We start from the raw sequence: 16,510 nt of genomic DNA on the forward strand, positions 1-16,510 counted from the left end.
ATTGGAGCTGGTATCTCCCATTTGCAAAATGAACTTCCACGATTCTGTTCGACTGTATTCAGTTACCATCAATTGAGGCACGACCATTGACCAAGCGATATGGATCACATACTTTCAAACTCAACGTAAAGCATTGGTGGTTTAGTGGTAAAATTGGCCGTTGCCATCTGAGCATAGTCGGCCAGCCCCGGGTTCGATTCCCGGCCGATGCATCTACTCGTGGCGCCTCAAGCGAGGCGTGGCAAAAGTTTTGTTTTACTGTCATACTGGAACACAGCCTCAGCTTTCCTCAGCTGTAAGGTATGGAGTAACAAGCGGCGATAGCATACTTGGAAGCTTTTCGCTATCCCAATACTCAACAGCTATGGTGAACCTTGGAACTTCAAGGACAGCGAATTGCAAGCCCAAAGCTCATGCGAATTGGATTAACACCCTCACTGTGGTCATGAGCTACGATGCTTCAAGGTCGGGCATATGTATCTACCTTGCCTTACAGGATGAACTGCTGCACAGCCCACGTCTGTATCATCTGTGCTTTTGCTGCCACAGCATGACGTCGTGCCAAGGCAATTCGCGATACCGAGGGGCAGGATCGCCAGTCGAAGTCTGGAAGATGCGACGACTGGCCGGCGTGGCCGGTGCGGCGACGTCGTGGCATGCTAGACACGTGCGACTTCACGGGGATTCGTTTTATCACTGCCTGCACCATAAGAGTTGTTCGCTCCCTTCCTCTCGGATGTGCAGCGTCCGCTCGCCACTTCACAACAAACACAAATCGCGCGGCCAAGCCAGTGCCAGCTAAGCCACTGGTGCCGCGGTTCCGGAGACGGTGCAAACCCGCATACCCACTTCGGTGTTCAGCGCCAAAGCAAACCGACCGAAGCCAAACCAGGCTCACGACTCCTGCCCCTCACACAGTCATAACAACATCCTCGACACCAGGGCCTCACGAGACTCATAGCACCACAACACCAATAACAGCTTCGCCATAATGAGTTGGAAGGGCTTCCAGAAGGGCGCCACTAGGGTGCGATATGACTGCCTGGAGGTTGAGGAAAGCAGTGGCTGACGATCGTCACAGGCGCCCCAGATGTTCAAACAGCGCTTCAACATGGGTGAGATCACCAAGGATGCAGTGTACATCGACGCAGAACGCAGGTTCCAAGATCTCGAGACGGAAACCAAGAAGCTGCACGATGAGAGTGAGAAGTACTTCAAGTCCATTCTCGGCATGTTGGACCACCAGATTGGATTCGCCAAAGCCTGCGCGGAGATCTACAAACCTATATCGGGTCGTGCCAGTGATCCGGATTCCTATGTCATTGATGGGAACCCCGAAGGCATTCGTGCTTGCGAAGAGTACGAGAACATCGTCAACGAGCTCAAGGCCAGCTTGTCGCCGGAGCTGGAAATGATTGAGTCACGCATTGTCAAGCCCGCCGACGAGCTCATGGAGATCATCAAGCAAGTCCGCAAGACCTGTAAGAAGCGAGACAACAAGCAGCTGGACTTTGACCGACACAACGCGACGCTCAAGAAGCTACAAGAGAAGAAAGACAAGAGTTTGAAGGACGAAAAGGCGCTCTACAAGGCGGAAAACGATGTCGAAATGGCGACGCAAGAGTACGAATACTTCAACAACCTCGTCAAGGAGGACCTCCCCATCTTGTTCCGCTTGGAGCGGGACTTCATTCAGCCTCTGTTCCAGAGTTTCTACTACATGCAGCTGAACGTGTTTTACACGCTCCATGAGACGATGCAAAGCATTGATATCGGCTACTTCAACCTGACGCTGGATATTGAGGCCGGGTTCGAGGAGAAGCGTGGAGACATCCAGGCACAGACTGAACAATTGTCTATCACCAAGTTCAAGACCACTGGTGGACCGCGAAAGCCCATGTCCAAATACGGTGCCAACAGACTTGAGAGCCCAAAGTCCAGGCTCGCCATTACGAACGGCTCTGCATCTTCATCTCCTAGCAGAAGGCAGACTACTGACACTCTGGAGCCCGGACCCCCGCCTTATTCCCCCGACGGGTCTACTGATATCACGCGTGCGAACAGCACTGGCAGTCAATGGGCATCTGCCGCTAAGTCGAAGGCAGCTCCTCCGCCGCCCAAGCCCAAGCCTGGTCGTCTCTCCGCTTTGCCCGCTGCAGAGACAGTAACTGCGCTCTACGACTACGAAGCCCAAGCTGACGGCGACCTGTCGTTCAGCGCCGGTGACATCATTGAGATTGTCCAAAGGACCGCGAACGAGAATGAATGGTGGAGCGGCAAGCTCGATGGCAGACAAGGCCAATTTCCTGGTGAGTTCCTTCACCTTTTGAAAATCAAGGATTCATGCTGACGACTAGCCAGGCAATTATGTGCAGCTAAACTAAACGACTCTGACCGCACTGCTCAAGCATGTCCGTTTCGACACGTCTGATGTGAGCGACATCTGCATCAGCACATCCTTTTAATCATCTTCGTGTCATTCATCTTGCATGGCTTCTTGGATAATGTCTATAGTATTTCGAAGTAAGGACGTCTGCAAATCACATAGTCATCGAAGATCTCAAAGCCACTCACCGCACAATCTTCTGTCTTTGCGCGGCATGTAGCTTCCAAGAATGTATGGATACGTAAAAACAGCAACGTAACTTCTCAATTTGAGTTGGGTATCAAACTCCCTACAGACTATGCCTCCTCATGCAACGCATCGGTCAATCAATCTAAGCCTTGAACTCAGCCTCGATGGCGCCCTTGATGGATGCGGGCTTGGTGGTGCTCGCCCACCTGCCCTTGACCTGGCCGTCCTTGCCAATGAGGAACTTCTCGAAGTTCCACTTGATACGCTGCAGGCCCATGATGCCGGGCTTCTCCTTCTTCATCCACTCCCACACAGGTTCGGGGCTGTCGCCGTTGACCTCGGTCTTGCCCAGGACCTTGTAGGTGACCTTGTGGCCGATGACGCAGAAGTTCTGGATCTCCTCGTTGGTGCCCGGGTCCTGGTTGTTGAACTGGTTGCAGGGGAAGGCGAGGATCTCGAAGTCGTTGGGGTGGGCGGCCTTGACGTCTGTTTGGATCGCGGGGTTAGTCACTGCTCTGCGGGCTGGCACAAGGTGGGGCTGGCGTCGTTACCTTTGTAGAGAGCCTCGAGGTCGTCGAGCTGGGGAGTGAAGCCACACTTGCTGGCGGTGTTGACGACGAGGACGACCTTGCCCTTGAGGTTGGCGAGCGGGTAGGCCGCTCCCTTGTCGTCCTTAGGCTTGAAGTCGTAGAAGCTGGTCGCGGAAGACATGGTTCTCGTAGCTGTGCGGAAAGCTGGTCTGGCGAGGGAGATGTTTTGGGCGAAGGCAAAAGTTGATTTCTGGCAAAGGCGGGTTATTGTAAACATAGAATGACGCGAGAGGGGTGGTCTGATTGTGATTACATATAAAGGGGAGGGCAGAGACTTCTGGAATCGTTAAGCGCGCATGGTCTATCCGCACCACGCCACGATAGAGCTCTGCACCGAGGCATGTGAAGCGTCGTCATACGAGCCTCAGGCAGCAAGGCAGGCAGGCGTACTGGCAGTGGGTGCCTCGGCAGCCGCTCCGCGCCCTGACGAAGGAGTGGGCGCAGGCGGCCTCGCTGCCTCGCCTTTACCCCAGACGCGCCCGGGCAAGTCGGGCGGCGCGTAAAGGTCGTCGACGAGGCTGCCTGTCAAGCCTGTGATACACGGCATACACTCGCCTTCGCTGATGCCAACGCAAGGCGGACAGTGCGCAGTGGATCGCGACACCGCATACCAAGCCCCAGCCTATTTTTCTTGTCTTAACGCTTCTCGTCCAACTCCCTCCCTCCTAGCAATGTACGATCTGCGATAGGCTTGTTCGCCTCCGTCTTTCATCGAAATCTACATACTATCGCATTCTACAACGACCATGGCGGAACTACGCCCCGATGCTTCGCGCGACGACGTTGAGGAGGAACTCTTCTTCCAAGATATCCTCATCTCAAGTCTGGACCCAGGCGCAGACGATTTTTCGGACCGCTTGTCAGCAATAGAGAATATCAAGGTAGATCTGCAGCGTCGTTTGGAGGCTTTTGACGCTATGGGCGTAACCGACATGGATGGCTCTGCTGAGTCAAGGGGCCTTGGTCCTGGCCATCAGAATCTTGCCGGAAGCTCTTCAAACCACACTTTCGGCACGAAGCGACCGAGAGCGAACTCGTCGTACGTTGCGCATGATCGCCCGTCCAAGCGCACCAGCCCGGAGAACTCCTCTGGGAGCACGCCGAATTCAGCATCGTCATTCGAGCTTATAGACCACCCTGCCGTAGACACGGCAGACAGGGCAAGGAGTCGACAGGTAGCCGCAGAGGCCGCTATGAAGAGGAGGCGCGAGGAGCAGCAAGCGGATGAAGAGTTTGCGAGGAAGCTCAGTCAGGTTTCTGCAGCAGGTTCGGGGCCGATCGCTGGGACTTCTTCGCAGAGACCTGGTATACAGACGACAATCGGACACAATGGGTCATTCTCAAGACCGCCACCTATGCCGCGTGATAAGCCTCTACCTTCGTCGAGTACACCAACTCAAGGAGGCCCGGTGAAGCAGGAAGGTATCAAGGCAGAACCGAGAGCAGTCCTGCCGCCTCTCCCTCAGAGGAGCCGCGAACGGGCTCCGATCGTTGATCTCACTGGCAGCGACGAAGAAGACGAGCCCTTTGAGATCACCTCAGACACTTTCACCCCAAGTAGAAGATCCGCCCAGCGTCCTCCGGCCGTTAATCCACCGCAAATGATGCCGCAGTCAGCGACTAGAAGCCTCCTTCCGCCACATCATCATCAGCAGCAGCAACCTTGGTCGCCTGCATTCACTCCACTGGCTATGCCCGGCGCATTTCCAGGCATGACCGGGTACAGTATCCAGCCGAACTACGTGCCTGCTCAGCGCATGGCTACTCAGCGCATGCCCTATCAACCACCACCGATCGGAACTGCGTCTGCATACTCACCGAATCCTTTCGCGATGCCGCATAGGGCAGGCGCGCCAGGGGCGATGAGCAACACCCCAAGAAGCTTTCGTGGACCTATCGACGAACTGCATGGCCTGATTCCTGGGTCGAGTTCTCGCCCTTATGACCTGTACGACGAAGACGATGATGACGATGACGACTTACATTATGCCGGCTCGCGCTCCATTAGGCCTGAAGCGTATCTAGGCTATGAGGATATTTATCGCCGCCGCTTCGACCAAATTCTCGAGCATGACCCCCAGAAGACGAAAGAGGAGATCAACGATCTTCTCAACAACATCAGGCCCGATGAAGACGTCCCAGATCACTTGCTGGTACCAACTCCGGCAGCCATGTCAGTGACCTTGCATAAATATCAAGAGCTGGGCTTGACATGGCTGCAAAAATGCGAAGAAGGTACCAACAAAGGCGGCATCCTTGCAGATGATATGGGGCTTGGAAAGACAATCCAGATGCTTTCATTGCTTGTTACCAGGAGGTCTGACGACCCTCGCTGCAAAACGACGCTCATCGTTGCGCCTGTCGCGTTGCTGCGTCAGTGGAAGCAAGAAATACAGCAAAAGATCAAGCCTGGACGCCACGCACTTACAGTCTTCACTCACCATGGGCAGACGAAGAAGAAGAATTTCAGAGATCTCCAGCACTATGATGTCGTACTCACCACGTACGGCAGTCTTGCGTCGGAGGTGAAGAAAATGGAAAAATTCCATGCACGTCAAAAGCACAACGCGGACGCCCGTCCCAACGACTCGGAACGTTGCGCCCTCATCGATCCTGACGCCTTCTGGTATCGCGTAATTCTCGATGAGGCTCAGTGCATTAAGAACAAGTCCACGCAAACCGCTAAAGGCGCGTGCATGGTCAATTCCAAGTACCGCTTTTGCATGACGGGTACACCTATGATGAACAATATCGGAGAGCTGTATTCCTTGATCCATTTCCTCCGCATCAAGCCTTACTGCCAGTGGGAGAAGTTCCGACTCGACTTTGTCACTCCTCTAAAGAGTAACTATGACGAATATCGTTCAAAAGCTATGCGGATGTTGCAAACGCTTTGTCGCGCACTCATGCTTCGCCGGACCAAGGCCAGCAAGTATCAAGGCAGACCGATTCTCGTCCTGCCCGAGCGTACGACTGAAGTCGAGCACTCTGTGTTCAACGAGGACGAAGACTCTTTGTACCACGCTTTGGAGTCGAAGACTGCGATCCAGTTCAACAAGTACCTCAAGGCAGGCACTGTCGGCCGATCCTACACTGCCATCCTTGTCTTGCTGCTCCGCCTACGGCAAGCATGCTGCCACCCGCATCTCATCAAGGACTTCAGCGTTTCTGAGGCCGCAGGCGTCCCGATCGAGGATATGATGAATCTGGCGCAGGAACTTGATCCGCAGGTCGTTGCCCGTATCAAAGAGACCGGAGGCAACTTTGAGTGTCCCATCTGCATGGATGCCTGCACCAACCCTGCGATCTTTATTCCCTGCGGCCACGACACGTGCCGCGACTGCTTTGTCACTCTCTCCGATCCAGCCAATCAGCTCGCCCAAGGCAATGAGAACGGCACGGTCGTGCGCTGCCCGCATTGCCGTGGTAACATTGACACGAAACGCATCACCGACTTCGACAGCTTCAAAAAGGTTCACATGCATGAGCTCCTTTCCAAGGAAGAGCTGGAGAGTTTGGAAAACAATGATTCGGAGACAGAGTCAGAGGACAGCGACAGCGACGGGGACAGCGACAGCGACGAGGCCAGCGAGGACGAGGTCAAGGATGAAACACTCGACGGCTTCATCGTCAAGGACGATGCTGAAGTAGAGCGTGCTGATTCCACGACGGAATCTGAGAGTGAAGACGTCAAGCCTGAAAAGAAGGTGAAGGCAGAGGGCAGCGATGCAGAAGATGGTGATCCCGGACCTTCCATGCCGAGGACCAAGAGGCTGAAGGAGGGAGATGTCAAGGACAAGAAGAGCAAGAAATCCAAGAAGGGCAAGGCCAAGGGCAAAGGCAAAGCGAACCAGCTCAGTCTCGCAGACCTCAAGAAGCTTTCGACAAGGAACGCGGACGCGAAGAAGAAGTATTTGAAGAAGCTTCGCAAGACCTTTGTCTCATCTGCAAAAATTGACAAGATGATGGATCTTCTTACCAACGTCATTGAGAATGCCGATGATGGTGAAAAGGTTCTCATATTCAGCCAGTGGACATCACTACTTGACCTTGCCGAAGTGCCAATCGAGGAGAAAGGATGGGGCTATCGGCGCTACGATGGCAGCATGAATGCGAAAATGCGTGGCGATGCAGTTGATGACTTCAAGGACGCCCGCAAGAACGTGCGCGTCATGCTGGTCTCTCTTAAAGCCGGCAACGCAGGCTTGAACCTCAATGTGGCTAACCAAGTCATCATCCTCGACCCTTTCTGGAATCCATACATTGAGGAGCAAGCCATTGACCGCGCGCATCGCATCGGTCAAGCTAGGCCCGTCAAGGTGCATCGCGTGCTCGTCCAGAACACGGTGGAGGATCGTATCATCGAGCTGCAAGACAAGAAACGCGCGTTGATTGAGGAGGCGCTCGATGAAAAGGAACATCAAAACATTTCTCGCTTGGGCGTGCAGGAGCTGGCCTACCTGTTTGGTGTGACTAGAAATGCTGACGACAGGGTTCAATACCAGGAGCGCAGGCGCGATCGTCGATGAGCTGGTTACTCATCACCGTACAGTACGGTGCATTGGAGGAACACTGGCGCAAACAAAGATTCTTTCGCTTCATGGCTGATGGGAACCCCGATTTGGTTTCCTTTCTCGGTGATGGGTTCGTGAAATGGCGTACCGGTTTGATGATGAAGACAGAGATACCCATATTTGCTAGCGTCGGCGAACGCAAAGTCTAAAGTTAAATGGAACATCACAGCAAATACTCCAATGACGCCGCGCAGGCTGCCAACCACTGCCACCCTAATATAACTGCGAAATGTGAACGACGAGATCCACTATTGATCAAATAGTCACTCCCATTTCCAGCCTCTGCGAATCCATTGTGAAGACACATTCGATTGGGAAAGTGACCTTGCTCCATTGAAATGCTGACCAGTCGTCGGCACCTTACGTTCCCAAACTCTATTGCTTGGAGCATTTAATTTTCGATGCGAATTTAAATATAAGAACATCGTGCAAACGGAGGCAGAGACTTGTCGCAAAGCCACCAGTTTCAACTACGTCTCCAAGCACCAGAATCAACAAAATGCGCAACTCTCCCGCCAACCCCGAATCTCCACAAGTTCTGCCCGGCGCCTACACCCGGCACAACATTTCCATGCCGCGAAACAGGATGGCCCGCAGGGCGCAACACATTTCGCGCCCTGCACCGGAACGAATCTCCAGAGCCGGTAGAGCAGTGGCACTCATCTTGACCGTATTAATCGTGGGCCTGGTTTTCGTCGTTGCGATCAGCGTGCTCATACCACTTTGGAACCATCTCCTCGAGCATTCAAAGCCAACCGCCGCGAGTCGGCCTCTGGTCGTCAATTCGAATGGGCGCAATGCTGCCCTCCCAATCAACCAGCGTGGGCTGGATCCATCGCTTGGATACTAAGGCGATGTACACCTCCGAATTCTCGGATCTCCGCGTTGAACAAAGCGCCGTTTATGATCGCGGCGGAAAGACATTGTGGAGGTTGGGACGATTACTTTCAACTCATACTACTCAGTGTTAGAAAGTAGGACCAATGGCGAGAGATTTTGGTACCTCGAAATGTGCTTATTTTGTCGATACGTAAATCTTGTCTTTGCTAGCTAGTACTCAATGAAATTGTAGAAGAAATCAGAACACCCATCCGAATTTCCCCTCACGAGATGCCCTGTCCTCGATATATTGTCAGATACAATCGTTTTTTCGTGGTGTAATCGCAAATGGACTTTGGACTCATCGGAACGTCAAGTGAGCCTCCCCTTGGTGTTATTGCGGTATCTATGTACTGCCGGTGAACAACAGGACGGATGCAAGATTATAAGCAATGCGATGATAAAATACTTTGATGGTAAATACAGTCAGATTATCTTTCGAAACAATACACAACTCCTCGCTTGCTTGCTAAATGCGTCGACCGTGAAGTGACCAATTGGACATACTCGTTGGCAGCTACGTCAGATAGACACGAAAATCAATCTCCTGCAAGAACTCGATCGCAAGCGAGCAAAGCACTGGTAAGGAAAAACCCGAGCCCCTTTTTTCTATCATGGAAAGTCCGTCGAATCCTAAACAGATTCAAGTGTTAGCCTGCGGGTATGGTGTCGGTGAAGGGTGGCGGCTAGTGTCGATCGCTCACTTTTCTCAAGCTGGTACGTTCACCGGATGAGCGCTGACGGCCAGATGGGTGCTTCTGCAAATCAAAGGGCGCGGAGTGAGTGTTGTGTGCTTGGTGCCGTCGTGAAAGGCCTCGCGCCGGGGTAGGACCGCGTGGGCTTTCACTGTCACGGCTGCTGCGTCCAGTAACAGTGGTGTCACTGGCACTCCTGTCTGACGCCTCAGAGCTGAAGCTGTAGAGGCTGGTGATTGGTGCGGGAGCTTGCAACTCGGGCAACCGTGAGGATGACAGCAATGAGGAGGATGGCCGAGTCTCGTAGAAAGAGGACGTTGCAGTGGGCAATGAAGCGCATGATCCCGCGTATCGCAAGTCTGGAGATTGAGGCGGTGGAAGTGTCGAAGATGGCATTGAGTTCTGAAACGCTTCACCAAGGCTTGTGATAGTAGCTGGAGAAGATTCTGGGCTGTATGCCCCAGGAGGATGGAACTGATAGCCGAGCACAGGATCGCTCATGGGAGTTGTCGTAATCGGGAACGGGGCGGACTGATTCGAAGCGGTGCTCGAATACCCGGGCCCTTGTGCAATGTCGGCATGATGGCGCGAGTTGCTTCTCTCCAGAGACCATGGCATTGCGTTACGGCTGTGGACGCCGTTGATGTGTGGCCTGAAGCTTGCTGTTGCTGGTTCCAGTGGCCTTGCATCAGAAAGCGACTGGGATGTGTAGGGGTGCTGAGCGTACTGGATGGTGTACGGGACTGACAGCTGGCGTTGAGGCAATGGCAAGCGACGCTCTAAAGGTGTATGGGTGGGCAGAGACGAGTGCAATGAGGTCATGTTCAGCGCAGACATGGCATCTGCACTCACGCTAGGCAAACGACCGTTCCCAGCATGGTGGGACATTGGAACCTGGAGCGTGCCGAAAGAGTAAGTATTGGTTTCGCACAAGGGCGAAGACACTGGCGGGGAGTATGTTGCGCTGGCACCGTAGTTGCGAAAGCTTTCTGTCGAAGCGTACGAGCTGAGCGAATCTTGTCGTGGCCCAGTGCTCGATACGTAAGTATACGATTCAATTGGCGAGCTGTCGTACTGTGTATCACATTCCGGTGGCCACGGTGAGCGTGTCTGTAGAATCGGTAAAGATAGACGGTGTTGTGATGAGTATGCGGTTATTCCATCCCCCATCGCTGGAGGCGACGTGTCTCTGTTGTATTGCCCTGTGCCGACATGGCTCAACCCCGTCGGTATGAACTCTAAATGCTTTGAATTCATCTATGGCCGCCATCAGGTCCGAGCAGAAGTACTAATCATGAATTTACTTACTCTGCAAAAATTGCACTCTTCAACCCTCACACCCGAGCTTCTGCAAGCCTGGCAGCCGGTCCCATCGCCAGGGTCGCCAGAGCACTTGATCTTCCTTCTACGGCATCGCGCGCACTGTAGCCGATTGATGAGCTTGGCGGAACCCTTTCGCTAAAGGAGCGATCATACTTACGGCAACTGCAATGCGTCTTCTCACTTGGCCGCCCGCCGTCAAGGGCTCATCTGGTTCTTGGATTGCAGTGTGACTGGGAACCCGATTGGAGTACGGCTGACGAAAACCATGGCGGCTATGATGGTCAAAATCGCTGTACGGATGAGTTCGTCCAAAGAAGTCTTTGTTTGCTTCGTTCCTGTGGTTTGTGCGATGAAATGCGTCAAACTCGCCGGTACCATGATATGACTGCGCCGCCCTCATAGTGACATGTCATGATGGCATTTCCGCATGGTATAAGCAGAGTAGAAGAAGCCGGGATGGACGGTGCAAGCGGCTCGGGAGAAATAGGATGCAGAGACAAGCAAATACGTTTCCAAGGCAAGTAGGTGTCACAGGACTGGTGTCTTGAGTGCAGCGCCAATCTACAGTCGATCGGGCTAATCGGGCACCTCCAGATAAGTGAGCAGACGCTCATAGCAAATGCGAGCAAACAAGCGCTCGACCGGTAGTCGACGTTGTTCGTGTTTGTCGTGGCACAGGTAGTGTAGGTGTGAGACATGGTCCTCTCAAAACAGGCGACAAACGGAGACTATTGGGCGCCGATCGCAAAGGGTCGGCCGGTGAGATGATGAGGACCGAAGAGGACACGTTCGAGCGCCTGCCTTATCCTGCAACATGCAGCGGCTGTGAGCTAGCCCACATGCAAGTTTCCGAGAGCCGATATTAACAGGACGGGGCACGATCACTGACCCCCGTCTTGTCATACCTAAATTGAGGTCATGCTTCGGTGTCAGGCCTGACCGCGCTTGTCCTTCCTCTCTGGATTATCGGTGATTGCCGTGCACGCGGTGCAATTCGCGTGCAAAAACTCTGACGGACTTCGTCAGCTCGCGGTGTATTTCCATGGCTTCGCCGGTGAGTCAGCGAACTTCTTGTAGAAGACACAGTTCTAACCTCCTAGCCTGCTCAGAGATGGAGTGCTCATGATGGCCAAGACGGGGGCTGCGAGCGCCTTCAGGCGTGCACCGTTGGGAGTTGGCCCTTCGCCGCCCGGAGCCGCCAAATGCCTTCACTGGGGCCTGCTGAAGCCTGCATGCACGACGCTTCTGCTGTTTCGTAACATGTATCTACCCGAGCCGTGCAATTCTGGCCCCTCTGAGAAGCAGGTTGCACCAGTATGACGGTCAGCAATACTACGACGCCACGTCGATTTCTCAACACATGAGAAAGAGCATCCTGCGATCTCGCAACCACGAAGAGTGCAGACTGAGGTCCCGTACAGGTAGGGATTCCAGTCAGGTTGAAACTCGCTCTGGCGCAGAAATACTGCGATCGGGAACAGCGTTTGCGGAAGCATACAGGCGCACAGACTATTCGAGAAGTCTTGCGCAATACGGAAGGGTACCTACATTGTGTGTAGCAAGATTTATCAAGTCTGCGCTGTTCGGCTGCGGTCAACCAAATGTCGAGGGAGTAAGTAGCCGTGGCTTGCACATAGGAATCTACTGACTTCATGCCATGCGTGAGACATACCTGAGGCGATGACATGTCGAACGACGGCCTGGGATCCGTTGAGGATGCTATCTCAGCCAGCATGAAGTACAGCTCGCCTATGCTCATACATGCCGGCCGATCCAGGAGAAGGTGAATCATGCCTGACCATGTACATGGGCCCCGGGAGCAGGTTCTCACCGTGGGGACGGTGGTGATTCAGGAGATGCGTATGCATATGTGACAGGTCGTACTCAGAAGCCTATCGACCGCACTGACTAGGATCACATCGCCGTTTTGCCGGTGCGAGGAGCCTTGGCCCAACAGCTCATGCGGTGGTCGATGTCTCTCGCACGGCAGGCGGAAGAGGAGAGCTCGTTGCCCGATGGTGGCTTAGAGCAATGATGTGAAGGCGGCACCAGCCACTGCAGAGAGACAGATAGGTGTTCACAGGGCAGGCAGGGAGACGCAGGGAGTCGTATGAGGTGGCGCTCGCGGCGGCAAACAAGTAGGATAGCGACAGGTCTCGCGGCATGAGCCCTTGCAGCGAGCGCAGATGCAATGCGTAGGCGCACCGTGGCGTGCCTAAAGCTCCAAGGTCACTGTCAGGTTGGCGTTGCACACGCGCCTGGATGCCTGAACGAGCAGGGGCTAGGCGCGCCTGGCGCCTGCGAGCTCGGCTGGCGAGTGAAGTCGGTCGTTGTCAAGTCATTCTTCACATGCCTGAGCGTCCACTGAACGCGGGCGCTCGCGTTTTGGTCCGAGCTTCACGTTGCCCGCGAAGTTCGAGAAACACCAGCATACAGCGCCTACCTTCTGCGCCGCCAGCGCCCGTGTGCCCACCTCGATCTGCCTCGACCACGATATTCGAGGATTCTAGTTACGCGGCAAGTCGGCCGCCATGTTCAAAGTCCCCGACTCAGACGATCTGCCTAGCACACCACCTCGCGACCAGCTGCTCTTCAGCAACCATCCCAAAAGCACGACGCCTTCTCATGAACCACCCACATACCTAACAAACGTCTCGACCACACCTCTCGGTCCTCCGCCCCGGTCCGTCTATGGAAGCTCATTCAACGGCGCCAATGACACGTTCCTACGCAGCAGGGGAACACCTCTGAGGGGCTTCGCGCTGCCGCAGAGCAGCCCTCCGCAAGAAGAAGACGAGGATGCGGAGGGCGAAGAGGATGAAGTGACCGCACCCAGCTATGCGCCTCGGGTAGCATTGAGCTCGATGTTGAACAGCCCACGCGGTTTCAAGAGGAGTCGGAGCGGCAAGGTGCAGCCACGGCATGATAGTGACATGCCCATCATTGCGCGGGACTTAGCAAAACAATCTGGCTCGGCGCATTTGGACGAGCCTGATGATTTTGTCCTCCGCAGCGAGGACATCGTGGCTACCTTGGATGGCAAAGCGCGAAACCAACCAATCGCCGAGCTGGACGCTGCGCTTTCCAATTCATCTGCTCAATTAACGTCCCTTTGGAGCCAATTGGCACCTCCATCGACCGACGAAGGTTCCATCGGACCAGCTGAGGAAGACCCGATTGCACAAGCTTCTTATGTGGCTTCTTTCTTGCTGCAGGTCCATCACCCTCACACTGCTAAGCCTGTGCAGCCCGTAGCAAGCGCCCGATTCCCGCGTATTGGACTTGGCCAGCGCGCTCCCACTTCAGCGATACCCTTCCCCAAAGCTCTCCTCAACTGGTTGAATGCCCACCATAATCCTTACCCGGACGACTACGACGCCATTCTCACGACACAACCGGCTCCCTCTAGCAGTGAAGGCTTCTGGGATATCGCCTATTCCTTAGCATTGCGCGGAAAATTCGCCCGGCTGATCAGACTCCTGAAAGATGCGCGTTTTGAGCATGCCGTTACCGCGCTCGACGATGGCGCAGCTCGGCCTGGATATCACGGCAGGCAATTGGAGAGCACCGAAGCTTTGATCGCACATTGCATCAGTGTGCTGGAATTGTGCCCTGCACTTGAACATGAGAACTGGGACGTGAAAGGGAACGATTGGGCGATCTTCAGACAGAGTGTCCGCCAGGCGATCAACGAGCTGGAAGAATTCGCCGAAGAAGACGATGACGATGAAGATCAAGATATCCCTAGTAACGCCTTTGCGCGGTCTGCCAGAAGTGAGCGCCAACGATCGCTCAACTTTAGCACGGCAAGCAAGCGGGCAGAAAGCAAAATTCCCTGGACCATCTACGAGAGCTTGCGCTCGCTCTACGGACAGATGCTTGGATCTACTGACGAGATTGTCCTCGTGTCTCAGGATTGGCTGGAGGCGTGCGTTTATCTGACGGTTTGGTGGAATGGCGAAGATGATATGGAGCCCGCCGCGAGCGTCTCTCGCGGTGGCTTGCGTAGAAGCACATCGACTAAACAGCGCACAAGAGCAGTCGACATAGCGCCCCTCGCTGCCTATCGCAACAAACTCTATGATGCGTACGCCCAGGTTACAAGTAACCCTGAAGACTCGGTCTTTCAGGTGGACACAATGGATCCGACGCTGGTGGCCCTTGCATCCGTGATGGAAGACAATGTCGAAGGCGTCGTCGCACTTCTGAAGACGTGGAGTTTACCCGTGGCGGCTTCTGTGGTGGAAATTGGCGCTCTCGGCGCGTGGCTACCACAAGGGCGACCGAGGAGTAGGGGTCTTGTCGAGCAAGGATTCAGCAGCGAAGATCTGATGGTGTTGAGCCACGGCCCTTCTTCTCAGAAGCCCGTCAGCGACATCGAGAGGGATGGTATACTACTCCAGTATGCGGATGCTTTATCTGAAAGGGAAGCGTTCCAGGGCGCTAGCGGAGCCGCCAAAGAAGGATGGGAGCTTGCAGTCTCGGTCCTTGGGCGCTTGGATGATGGTGTTGCTGCACAGCGCAAGATCGGTGATATGCTCGAAGCCATCGAGCTGAAGGATGACGTGCGTGTCGATAAGGTTCTCGCCCTTTGCAGCGACCTTGGTCTCTCGGAGCAAGCGCGCGCCATTTCTGAGGTAAGTGATCTGGAGACCGTTTTCATACATCGATTGACTAACGATCGTGCAGCGGTACGCGGACAGCCTGACCGACTCACCCCAAGCGTATGGCGCAGCATTGATCTTTTACGCTCGAGCCCATATCGCTTCGAAGCTGAAAGACACACTCGCCTTGCTGACCTCACTGTCGCTCGTTCAATCTGCTGCCGTGCCTTCGACCTCGCAAATGGACCAACAACTCGCGTCGCTCTTGACTAAGGATCGACCAGGATTCGTGCGTCTTGCGCGGTCGGATCCCAAAGCCGCGACTTTGCTATCCTCCAACTTCAGCGGGTATGCGACACTTCGCAAATTCTACGATCTGCGCGATCAGGACGTGAGCCAATCGCCCTCGAGCAACACATCTCACTTGCGCCCGCTCGAGCGAAAGCGTGAAGCGGCTAAGGCGCTTATGGCGGTCATCGAAAGCGCAGCGGATTGCATTCGAGGTGGACTCTTCGACCCTGAAGTGGAGTCTGCAATCCCCGCCGACGCCCTCTTAGTGCTACTAGGAGAAACACTGCCCTTGCTTAGCACAGAGCAGCGCATATTCTCCAAAAATGACGTGTACACGCTCCTCCGAATCGTTGAAGATTTCTCCACTGCGCCCGCTCGGATACGTGACAGGGCAGAGGATCTCTTCCGAGCAAGTGGCAGTTCGTACCGCGGCGGCGGCGGAACGGACTCGCTCAAGAAATCCAAGAGCGACTTGAGCACTGGCTCTGGGTCTAGCTATGACATGCTAGCTTCGTCTGTCATGGCGCTTTCGCAGGAGCATGGCAAAGCCCAGACTGCTCGGGGATGGGACTGGAGGAAAGGTCTTGACGGGGCTGGTGGTGCAAGTGTGGGTTCTAAAGAGGTACTGGCAGTGCTCCGTCTTGCGCTTTCTCAGGAAGTAGCCAGGGGGATGACCGGAATATACTGACGTGGGCCGGCATGATAATGGCTTGGCGCCAAAAGAACCGTCTTTGCATGTATTCTAGTCGTCGAGTGGAGCTTTAAAATTCCTACCCTGCTGCAATTTGTTGACGGAAACCCAGAGCGGAGCTCTATTCCCGTGGAAAGGTAGACAGCAGAGAGCGCGTGTATCTAATATGCCAAACAAAAGGACGACGTCGTTGACTTCTCGATTGTTCTCGATGAGAGCAAGTGAGAGGGCGGCAGAGATCCGCATATCGACAGGTCAAGCTGCAAACCGCGACTCAGAGGATGCTTG

The 16,510-nt window shown here is 54.4% G+C and overlaps 4 protein-coding genes across 4 annotated transcripts; 3 read left to right on the forward strand and 1 right to left on the reverse strand.

Annotated features, from left to right (window-relative positions):
- Window positions 1–617: 617 nt before the first annotated feature.
- Window positions 618–2,668, forward strand: WHR41_00265 (uncharacterized protein). The gene is made up of 3 exons (XM_069368871.1): window positions 618–1,027; window positions 1,082–2,309; window positions 2,362–2,668. Exons 1-3 carry the CDS (start codon window positions 992–994, stop codon window positions 2,382–2,384), a joined length of 1,287 nt encoding a protein of 428 aa, XP_069234345.1. The 5' UTR covers window positions 618–991; the 3' UTR covers window positions 2,385–2,668.
- WHR41_00266 (uncharacterized protein) lies at window positions 2,582–3,470 on the reverse strand. The gene is made up of 2 exons (XM_069368872.1): window positions 3,127–3,470; window positions 2,582–3,061 (listed from the first exon to the last, which is right to left on the reverse strand). Exons 1-2 carry the CDS (start codon window positions 3,380–3,382, stop codon window positions 2,718–2,720), a joined length of 600 nt encoding a protein of 199 aa, XP_069234342.1. The 5' UTR covers window positions 3,383–3,470; the 3' UTR covers window positions 2,582–2,717.
- A 441-nt stretch (window positions 3,471–3,911) lies between these two features.
- WHR41_00267 (uncharacterized protein) lies at window positions 3,912–7,694 on the forward strand (the record flags this gene model as incomplete). The annotated part of the gene is made up of 1 exon (XM_069368873.1): window positions 3,912–7,694. One exon carries the CDS (start codon window positions 3,912–3,914, stop codon window positions 7,692–7,694), a length of 3,783 nt encoding a protein of 1,260 aa, XP_069234343.1.
- Window positions 7,695–13,014: 5,320 nt separating this feature from the next.
- On the forward strand, window positions 13,015–16,401 carry WHR41_00268 (uncharacterized protein). The gene is made up of 2 exons (XM_069368874.1): window positions 13,015–15,273; window positions 15,326–16,401. The coding sequence occupies exons 1-2, from the start codon at window positions 13,168–13,170 to the stop codon at window positions 16,217–16,219; spliced, it is 3,000 nt and encodes a 999-aa protein (XP_069234346.1). The 5' UTR covers window positions 13,015–13,167; the 3' UTR covers window positions 16,220–16,401.
- The last annotated feature ends 109 nt before the right edge of the window (window positions 16,402–16,510 follow it).

This window comes from Cladosporium halotolerans (assembly GCF_011745625.1).
Source record: "Cladosporium halotolerans strain TM138-S3 chromosome Unknown Sca1, whole genome shotgun sequence".
Taxonomy (NCBI): domain Eukaryota; kingdom Fungi; phylum Ascomycota; class Dothideomycetes; order Cladosporiales; family Cladosporiaceae; genus Cladosporium; species Cladosporium halotolerans.